Here is a 10,606-nt window from a genome sequence, read left to right on the forward strand (position 1 = left end):
GATGTGCTGCAGAAACCTTTAGAGGAACATTTATATATTTAGCCACACATGGTTTTGATTTACAGTCGTCTCCGTCATAATTCTGTTGTCTGTTGTTATTCTTGCACTTTTAAGTGTCTGTAAAAACTCCAGTCCAGCTTTTTCCTGAGAAATGAAACAGAAATTTATCAGCAGCGTCAGCGATGTGCTGAAGTCCAGTTCACTGTGTCCTCTTTGCTCTATTTATTTTCCAAGAAGAGATCCTGTTGCCTGGTAACTTCTGACTGCTTCATCTGGTTTTCACTTTCATCTTTCAAGAAGCTTTCATGAAAAATGAGCCAAACTAGACTAAGAGCAAAAACGAATTCGGCTGGAACAGAAAAAACACCTTAATTTACATAAAATCCAATTAAAATATCACAAAAATATCTTTACATGTTTTTGTCCCGGCTGTCAGCATCATTACTGAATACATTTAAAGGCTGATATAAATATATCATTAATAAAATGTTAATAAAAGGTTCAGTTTAATATCATTAAGACTCCCAAGTTAAGAATAGATTTTAAATGTGACACCAAATCTTCTGTGTTATTCTGGACTTTTATCTGTTGTCAAAAAAAACTCATGTTTGGAAGTTTCAGCTGGTCTGTGGCGTTACACGGTGCAGCAGGAGTGTTTTGGAGTATTAAATGGATTTTGTCTGCTTGTTCCCTTTTATTTATTATTAGTAATAATTATTAATAATCAATATAAACATGTCAGAGAATCTCAGGATTTTTAATATGCAGGAAAACTGCTTGCAGCAGGATGCAGGCTGCACATGTGAGGATACATGAAGTCAGGCACTGTGAGAACGTCATTCAGAGGAACTCGATTTTAATGCTCAGTTCCAGTTGTGTGCTGTTCCCCTCTGTGATGAGAGCGTTTGTTTTAAAAAGTCCAGATTAGGGTTAAAAAGTTCTTTCAGCAAAAGAATAAACAAACTGCAGTTAATACTTTAATCTGCGCCTCTCTTTGATCGCCAAACTGAAAACTTTGATGTATTTTTTTATGTTGTGTTGTTTGAACTCAGGATGTCAATAAAACGTTGCCAAAGTCGGTGAAAAGACGTCTCAGTTTATTTATGTACAGATGTTCAGGTGAAGCGATGGAGTACACAGGCTTCAGGGTTCTGACAAACTTCAGACTGAAAATACTTTAAAAAAGGAATCAAAGGGAAACAAAAACATGCTCAGAGGCTGTAGGTTATCTACACCTCCACAATCCCGACCAGTAACCTGTCCACAAACGTTTGCTTTCAGTATGAAAAGTTTCTCCTTTTTAAAATTCCTCCTAAATAAATAATCCGCTGCAGAAGAACAGAAAACACACCTTACCCTAAAAATCACAAACTGGTTTAGTAGTACAAACAAAACGAAACAGTGCATCATCACAACAACATGAATCCGTCGTCGGCGTCTACTCGATCAAAACAAACTCGCCGTCTCTAACCTGCTGTAACTAAAGTTTAATCACACAAAGTAAAGTCAAATAAAACTGAAACTTTCAGCTGCCGTCGATCTCGAAGGCCGATTGTTTAAAGACAAACTTCTGGATTTAAAACCTCTCTGATCCGATGTTTTTGTGACTGAATTAAAGAAATCAGAGGAACAGATGTTATTGAGCACAGGACGAAACGCCCCCACAATTTATTAGCAGATTGGTCACATTAGAAAAAGCAACACGTTTACAGAGAAAAGGATGAGAAAACAGCCGACACAGAAACATTCATGCCCCTCCAACAGATGTGTGCAGATGTTCGTCAGCTCCTCTGTATCTCATGCGTTCTGAAGGTGCTTCTGTGTGCAGACCCACTTTTTCAACGCCTGCGTCAAAACTATGAAGAACGTCACGACGTCATTCGCACAGAAACACACACACAAACATTTCCCCTCTTTATCCACTCGGAAAAAAAAAGAAAGAAACACAAACAAAAACGACTTCGCTCATGCCAGTTTCATTGTTCCCACAATGAGGGAATAAATTAGCTCCATAAAATGCTTCTTTATAAAAGAAATGTATTGAGTACTGTACACCTCGTCTATACAGCATAAAGACAGGGAGCACGGTGAGAAGGGAAAATTATCTCCAGAAATTAGACACATTCTGGCTCTAGCACCCTTATCCCTCCAACGCACGCCTCAATCTTCTTTATGTGCAGGAGATGGAGCGTCCCTCACTCCACCCGCCGAGGCCGGTTCTTCAGGGAGGAGAGCAGGAACCTCCTTCATGTCGGAGCTGAGTGCCGGGAACGCTCCATCTCTGCCGGGCTCGCCGGCCCTTCCTGCAGCTCCGTCAGCAGCTTTAAATAAGTTCAGTCCACTCGGGGAGAAAAGAGTCCAACGGGACATCTTTTCATATGAAGAGTCTGTCTCTCAGCCGGAGTCTGACTCACTTGTGTCTGAGGACGAGGACGAAGAGGATGATGAAGAAGAGTCAGAGGAGGAGCTACTGGCGCTGAGACGCGACGGCTGGGTGTGGGTGTCGGCTGCAGGCTTCTCGGCTGGAAGAAGAAAACAAAACAACATCAAGATGTGTTCAGAGGAAAACAAGAAAACTACATTATGCTCCATGGCTGTAGTTTTTGGTCATTGTTCAACACCGGGACCAGTTTAGTCGGTGTTGATAAAGTTTCACATGGACGACTTACGTTTGGTCTTCGTCGGCTTCTTTCCAGAGTTGAGCTGACCGCTGACGTCCATCAGCCTTCTCTCCAGCTCCATCTGCTTCTCCAGAGCGAGCTCTTCCCGCGACTTTCCAGCACTGTTCTTACTCGCTGCAGACAGAAGACGAGAACATCAATGAGCTGGAGAACTTTAACCAAAGATCAACTAACCCAGTGCTTATTCATTTTCTTCCCAATGTTTTATGAGGTTCACTAACTGTAAGGCTTTCGGGGTTTCTTCCTCAGACACGTCATGACGTATCGCTCCAGCTCCCGCAGCGTCGACGGCTTCAGCGTCTCGAAGTCTATCTCGATCTCCTCGGGGTTGGTGTCTCGGAGCGACGGCTCGCGGGACTGGATGATGTAAACGACGCGGCCGAGCTTTTCGCCGGGCAGCTTGTTGATGTCCAGGCTGAGCTGGCGCTTCTCGTCGTACGACATAGGCGCCGTCTCCTCCTCTTCGTCTGAGTCAAAATGGCTCACGAGGGGATCGTGGGCCACCTGCGGGATGACGTTGGCCTTTTTGGATCTGTTGGAGGAAAGCAGGGAGTGTTTAACAAAATAAAAATGTGCACAATGCAGTCAACTCATAAACTGTCCAGTAGGTGGCAGCACTCACTTGCTCTTGTTGTTTTTCTTGCTCGGTGCCTTCTTCATCGGCATCACGGGGCAGGGCACACTCTTGCTCTTAGATTTTGGAGTTTTGGTCATTTTCGGGGTCTTGGGCGGCCTGACAGGTGTCACATCCTCCTCTATCCTCCGGTGCTTCTCTTTCTCAACCTTTTTCTTCTTCTTTTTGTCCTTCTTGTCTTTCTTCTTCTTGGGTTTGGCGATGGGGCCCTGTGAGAGTGCGGTGAGCTGCTCATGAACAGCTTTTAGCTGAAAGATCAAAAAAATAAAAAGATAAAATGGCATCAGTGCTGCGAACAACCGGTGTGTGAACATGTGTTTACAGACATGCTGCGGTACACACCTGCTCCTGCAGCTCTGCCAGACGGTTCGCCCTCTCCTCCTCAGAGTCGGAGCTTGGGCTGCTGTCGCTTTCCTCACTCTCGCTGCTGAGCTCACTCTCAGAGGAGGATGAAGAGGATGAGGAAGACGAGGAAGAGCTCGGTGGTGCTGGAGGCTCATCTGGCATTTTAGCAATACAGAACTCAAAAACATCCTGGAGAGAGAAAATGGTTTGGTTTAAAAAAAAAAATGCAACTGAAAATGAGAAGTAGAAGTTTCAAATTGCGAGAATTTAAAAGTTCCAATTAATTTTTTAAATCATTGAAATAAAGAAAATCACCTGGAGTTTTCTGGCCATGGCCACCACATCGTGGTCAGGAGGGTTGTACTTGTAGCAGTTGGAGAACATCAGTCTAACATCAGCGGAGAACTGATGCGCCTCACGGTACTCTCTGCCGTCCATCTTTCGCTAAAACAACAAAAGAAAAGATTTTAGATAAACAGTCTCTGAACTTCAGTTTCAGAAGTGATAAATTCAGTCTGTGGAATGAATGCGTACCTTGATGGTGCTGAGGTCCATGGGCTGTTTAATGATGTCATGGTAGTCGTGAAGACCGAGCGACGAGGCATCGACAGGCTTGTAAAACGGCCAGGCGTACGCGGCGTGCTTCTTCGACAGCAGCTCCTTCAGGACGCCGCTGCAGTAACGCATCTGAGGGCTCAGCTTGCTGCGGCGCACCGGCGGCGGCAGGATAGAATCTGGTAAGTCCTTCTTAGGAGGTTTGATGGGTCGTCCGCTCACTCCCCTCCTGTTCCCTCCTGCTCCTTTGGTGCCTACAACCACTGCTGGTCGGCCCATATTCATGTTGATATTCATTCCCATCCCCATCCCCATCCCCATGCCGCTGTTGTGGTCCACCCTCAGAGAGGTCAGGGTTAGCGGTGAGTTGTGCCCCAGCCCCATGCCACTAACGCCCATCGTGCTCATTATAGGCATGGGTACAGTGGTCGGAGTGGTTGTGTCCGCTTTCCGCTTCACACCTTTTTTCTGTAGATGAGAAAAGAAGAACAGAGGAAGTCAGAGGAATCCCGTTTCATGTCTAGTCTCCATGAATTTTAGAACACATTCCAAAAATATAAATACGAGAAGTCAAGCGTTACAGTTACCTTAGCCGTGGGCTGGGTGGGCAGGAGACCTGTGATGGTGGGCATGGTCTGCTCAGTCTGAAAGGTGTGGGGCATGCTCTTGGACAAAATGGTTTGTGGTGGGGTGGAGAGGATTGAGTCGGGCGTTTCTGGAGTGGGAGGCGAGTATGCTGACTGAGAGACAGCTGGGACTTGATGAGCTGTTGTCACGCCTCCAGAGACTGAAAGAGTGAAAGAGGAGAATCAGGCTGTGAAGTGACTGATCTTGTCCTGAGTGTACTACAGCTGCTGGCCTGACACATCTGCTCACCTGCATTGTTTTTCCCTTTTTTGCCATTTTTTGCAGACTTGCTGCGTGGAGGTGGGGGAGGCAGCTCCAACTCTTCCTGAGGCATCTGAGCCACCTTCTGCAGGAACGCCTTTTCCAGAGACTGAGCCATCAGCACGATGTCATCTGTCGGCTGCAGTGAAGGAAATTCACACAAAATGGTTTTAAAACAATGATATTAACACACTTTATACATAATACATTCATTAACTATAGTTAATAACTATAGGCAACATCTAAAGACATAATTATATATAGATACATAATATACAAGGGTAGTATTGCTCTAAATATTTTATACTATATATTTTTACAATTTTTGGTTATATTGACCAGGGCAGATTTACCTTGTTATAAATGTAGCAGTTGGTAAACATGGTGTTGAAGTCCTGCATGCACTCACTGGCACTGCGGTAGTAGTTATTTTCTAATCTCTTCTTAATTGTGCCCATGTCCATTGGATTTTTTATGATCTTGTGATAGTCCTGGAGGAAGAGAGGCATTTTCAGGGTAGGAAACATTCAAACTTCACTCTTTAAACAGGAACTGAAACCTGAAACTATACACTCACTGGCAGGTTGAGCTTGACAGCATCCACGGGTTCGTGAAAAGGCCAGGCAAAGTGGTGCCTCCACAAAGATTTGAGCAGGACTTTCTGCAGGAACTGCAGTTGGTTGGTCATCCTCCCCTGGCGGTTGGGGTCCTTCACCGGGGGCTGCGGGGGCCCGGAAGGGGTCATCTGGCTGTGGGGGGGCATTCCAGGACTCTCAAAGCCCTCGTAGAGCAGTGAAGGTTTTCGGATGCGTTTTCCAGCTGTGCCACAGTTCTGATCCATCATTATTCCCAACATACTGGCATCAGGCCCAACATGGGAGCTGCAGAGAGCACAGTTACAAAGGAACTGAGTATTTTGGTTTGAGCTGTGATGATGAAATTCTATTAAGTTTTTCTTCTCATTATAGAAAGGTTACAATGAATATTCTGTGCTGTACATCCTGGGATTACCATGTAAGCTAATCAACTTTCATAATAAATAAGTGTTCCCTTGTTGACGTATGCTTCCTGTTATCGTGTCAAATTTGATACAAAGTCAAAAAGGATACTACACGTTTGTTAGCAAGCACCCATCTGCCTGACCCTGAGCGCTCACACTGGGTGAACTGGTACAAGCACTTCCTCTTCTACACGTCTCACTCAGACTTAAACCCAACACCCGTTTCCATGCTTAAAAAAAAAACAACTTAGATTGTGGGAGGAGTTTAAGCTGCCATGTTACTGTAATGACTGGAATAGTGTAGAAAATTTACACACAAATTCTAATTCCTAACCTTGTCTACCACAAGCCACCCATTAGTCATTAACACAGAATTGTGATTATATATAAACAGAGCTTAGGGTACACATTAACTTGTCACAGTATTAACACTAAGCCACTCCTACTTCTTGTTGTTCTGTGTTTGACAGGTGCGAGACACCGACTGTCTAAACTCGTTCTCTGCAACCATGACTGTACCTATGAGCGCCTGGTGACTTCAGAGTTATGTTTAGATGACAGGAGAAAACAGTTCTATACAAAAGTCACATTACCAATACGTAACACGACACTTTGCACCAGCGAAGGAAGACATCTCTGTTGAACTCTGGTGTTGACCTGACTTACCATTGTGCCTCCATGTGTACCTTTAATAACACTAAGGTGTAAAGAAAGCATATCCTTATACACTCTAGAGCCAAACAGCATAGTTACGGGTACTGGATATAAAGTAACAGTAGTTGTATTTTATATCATTAACTGTGCAGTATTTTCAGAGTCTGGTTGCTTGGATGGGGACTGTTGGTGGCATTAGCATCAAATCTACAGTGACACTAATGCTAGTATTTTTAATTTAAAAAGAAAAATGTAAAAACCAGCAATTCTGTTTATTCAGTTGTCCCCTCTTTCAGTGCTGCAAGGTATTGACTCACCATGATCCACCTTCACTGGCCCACCATCTGAACCACAAGACTTACAAGACTAACCAAGGCCAGAGGGGGTATTTAAGGTCACCCGCCTGAAAACTGGTCTCTACCAAAAGCCTGAAACAGCTGGTGTTGTATTATTGGATGCTGCACCATTACCATTAAGTCAAAACAGAAAATTGTTGTTTTTTTTTTAAGTTCCACATTTAAGCAAACAGTGCAAGTAATATAACCCATGGGGTTAGTAGCTTAAGTCTCCTATGCATAGCCTAAGGGTATGTTTGCACTGATCCACCCTACACACAAAATGTAAGAAGAATTAGCAACATGATACAACAAAAGGAGTGCAAAGCTATTGTAAAGCAGTCATTTTAAATGATACAACTGTTGGAAACACATTTGACAGTTAGTGTACTTTATTATTAAAAAGGGAAATAATCATGTACAAAATATTAACAGCACTACACAAAAAAAACATGTTGGCCCAAAAAATATTTAACAAATTAGGAGACAAAAAATAGATTCTCCATTAAAGTATTAAAAATTTATCATATTTAGAGACAGTTTTTTGGCATTATCGGATTAGTTCAAAATGATAGCAGCTGCTAACTACTGGGGCTAGTGTGCGCTGTAACCAGGCAACCAAGGGAAACACCCAACATATATACTAATAACCCTACATTAAAAATAACATTTACCAGAGACATTGACAGGCTCTCTGTATGTGTGACAATACTACTTTAATAATACATAAATAACTGGTAGTGGTGCTACTGATAACGGAGCGTTAGCCGTTATGCTACAATAGAGTCGTTACACCGGCGATCACAACAACCCCATGACCGCCACATGGCTACAACAACAAACCGGCGAAACACGCAGTGACTCTGCCGTGGCTGTGCGCCCGACTCCCCTACGTATGTACTTGCACAACGATCAAGCTTAACTATGGTTTTGTGCTACACAAATGCCACATTTATACATTAGATAAAGCCTTCTTAAAAGATGCCAGGTCAGCATTGTCAATTGTCACTGTCAATAAACGCAGACATACAGCACCAAACGTGATACTTACGCGTCTCATGAGCAACCCTTTGGGCTCAGGCTAGAGCTAGTAATGCTAACTGCTAGACAGTGTGAGAGAGCGGCCAACGGCAGCCGAAAATGGCGCCGACACAGCGCTCAACAGTCGCAGTTTGTTATGTTAAAAAGCCCAAAACAACCTTACTTCTTCCACATGAAAGTCACTTCTAATGCCTGTAACGACGCGATAAAGTCCTTCCTGTAGCATACTCAGCGTCCACCTCTCTCCAACTGGCATTACAGCAAACAGGGTGCCCGTTCCGTTATATTTAAAATAAATAACCATAAATGTTCACAATATTCCGACTGATGGAAAGCTGAGAGTCAGTTATACCGGTAGATACCTGTCAATGGGCGGGTTAACAGCCATTTCCATCGGGATGGATCCGGATTCTGTTTTTAGCTACACTCAAACCAGGATCCGTCTCCAGTCGTCAGATCTCTCCGTTCCCCGCCACGGAGCTCTCTTTCAAATCTGCTTCGCTGAAATGGCGACTATGCGACTACACCCGGCTTTTTATAGACCCGTCGCAAAACCCATTGGACACACCACCCCAAAACGTCCCCGCCCCTTGGATTTCTACTGGCTGTTCACGACGTCAGTTAAAATGACCACACCCCTGGATACTGAAACTCTCCAACCTGCAATTCAGGTCAGCCTATTCGCAAGATTTTCCTGTCCGTCAAATAAGTTGCACAACACTATTGGTCCACCCTTCTACAGCCTTTAAGATATACTGTATGCAACTGTCTCCGCCATATTATCCCCCACAGAAAGCGAGGGCAAGGAAGCCAGCCTGCTCCATATCATATTACATTACGTCAACGTGTTGAGAGCGACGACGGGTATTGGTCAAAGCTGCTGTAACGCGGGCTTTCAGGGTAAATACCATGAAGCCTATTGGTTGTTGCATCCAGTCACGCGCACCCTCGAAGAGCCAAGGGCTTCTTCCCACGAGCGTTGTACTAAACAGTACATCCGCATTTTTATCTAAGGGAAACGAAGCACAGCCGCCATCTTTAAGCACGTTGAGAGACAGTAATATGATCAAATAACCCTCAACTCAAAACACACAATGTCAAGAAAAACCTGTAAAACGCCGTATATTCGATTTACACGCGCAAACGGTGTAAGATCCCCAACACTTGGTGAAGAAAGCGCCACAATTTTAACAGTCAGACCAGCCAAGCCTGTAAAACGAGGCCTCCACGACCCGCAGTTACACGCTGTGAAAGGGCGCAGATCAGGCCTTACACATAATTTAACTAAACGATGTTTGTGCTGAAGCAATCATTTACATCTTTCATCAGCAATAAAAACCTAACACGAACACCTATAAGAAGGTCACAGAAACCAACGCCTGAATGACACAGCAGTTTTCATTAACAACCTCATCCAAAGCCTGATTAAATCAAGCTCCAACCGAAATATTTACAACTACGTTAACTAATACAGTCCAAGGGAATAATTAAATTAAAGATTGGACTATTGTTTTAAAGATTAAACCATCAAACCACACCTTTGTGGTTCAACCAAACAATAAAAGACCAAATAACATCAAGATAATTGTACAAAAATCGTACTTAATAAACCTATATAAGCGGCTTCTTTTTTTTAAAAAAAAACGACTTAAACTCATTGAAACGACGACACACAAAAGGTTACCTAACCACTGCGCCCATCCCCCACACCAAGGTTACAAATTCCCTGCAATGTCACTGAAATACACGATACAGCACTGGCACATATTAATACAGCTTCAAATATTTCTAACGTTTTCATAACATTGTGCTGTAAAAACAAACATTAAACTAAACATTTTTAAAAATATATATAAAAAATATAAAATGAATGTTGAGTATAAGTCAATAAAGTCTGGAATGTAAAGTAAGTAAGAAATTCCAATGATAAATCCCAAAATAATGCGAAACCTTTCTTCAAATTATCTTCTTGTCTTCCACCTCGATACTTTTTAACCAACACATTTCCCTCAAACATGTCCGCCTTCTTCCCCCATTCCCTGCGCAGGGTGGGGGAGGGGAGTCATGTGACGACTCGTGCCCGTTCATCAAATCTGGACACGTGGCATTCTGCAAACACCGCGATAAAATGTGTTCAACGCGAGCCCGAGCTCATAAAAACACCGTGTCCATATCCAGAGAGACGCGCAGATTATTCGCCACAATTAGGCGAATAAAGTTGTCGAAATATCCGAACAAAGGACATACTTTCCGTCGGATTTGGCTCGTTCTGATTGGCCAGGCGTGACCACGTGACTAAAAACGATTGCAGTTTTACTGATTGCGCTGTTTGCCGAACTCTTGCACCTGTAATCCGTTTATGATCGCCATAATAATCCACATCTCATTTGTCGGAGTTTGTCAAAGAAAAATACTGACATCTGTTTTTTTCTTCTGATCGTGATTGCTGTCGATCTGCGTCTGCGTTGCACCA

General features: G+C 43.5%; 1 protein-coding gene across 1 annotated transcript; it reads right to left on the reverse strand.

Moving 5' to 3' along the window:
* Nucleotides 1–1,634: 1,634 nt before the first annotated feature.
* brd2a (bromodomain containing 2a) lies at nucleotides 1,635–10,606 on the reverse strand. The gene is made up of 12 exons (XM_040041183.1): nucleotides 8,496–10,606; nucleotides 5,681–5,984; nucleotides 5,457–5,594; nucleotides 5,092–5,242; nucleotides 4,803–5,002; nucleotides 4,195–4,683; nucleotides 3,976–4,104; nucleotides 3,658–3,849; nucleotides 3,304–3,563; nucleotides 2,903–3,213; nucleotides 2,670–2,795; nucleotides 1,635–2,522 (listed from the first exon to the last, which is right to left on the reverse strand). The coding sequence occupies exons 1-12, from the start codon at nucleotides 8,525–8,527 to the stop codon at nucleotides 2,395–2,397; spliced, it is 2,460 nt and encodes an 819-aa protein (XP_039897117.1). The 5' UTR covers nucleotides 8,528–10,606; the 3' UTR covers nucleotides 1,635–2,394.

Source organism: Simochromis diagramma, unplaced genomic scaffold (assembly GCF_900408965.1).
Source record: "Simochromis diagramma unplaced genomic scaffold, fSimDia1.1 OVJJ01000536.1, whole genome shotgun sequence".
Lineage (NCBI taxonomy): Eukaryota > Metazoa > Chordata > Actinopteri > Cichliformes > Cichlidae > Simochromis > Simochromis diagramma.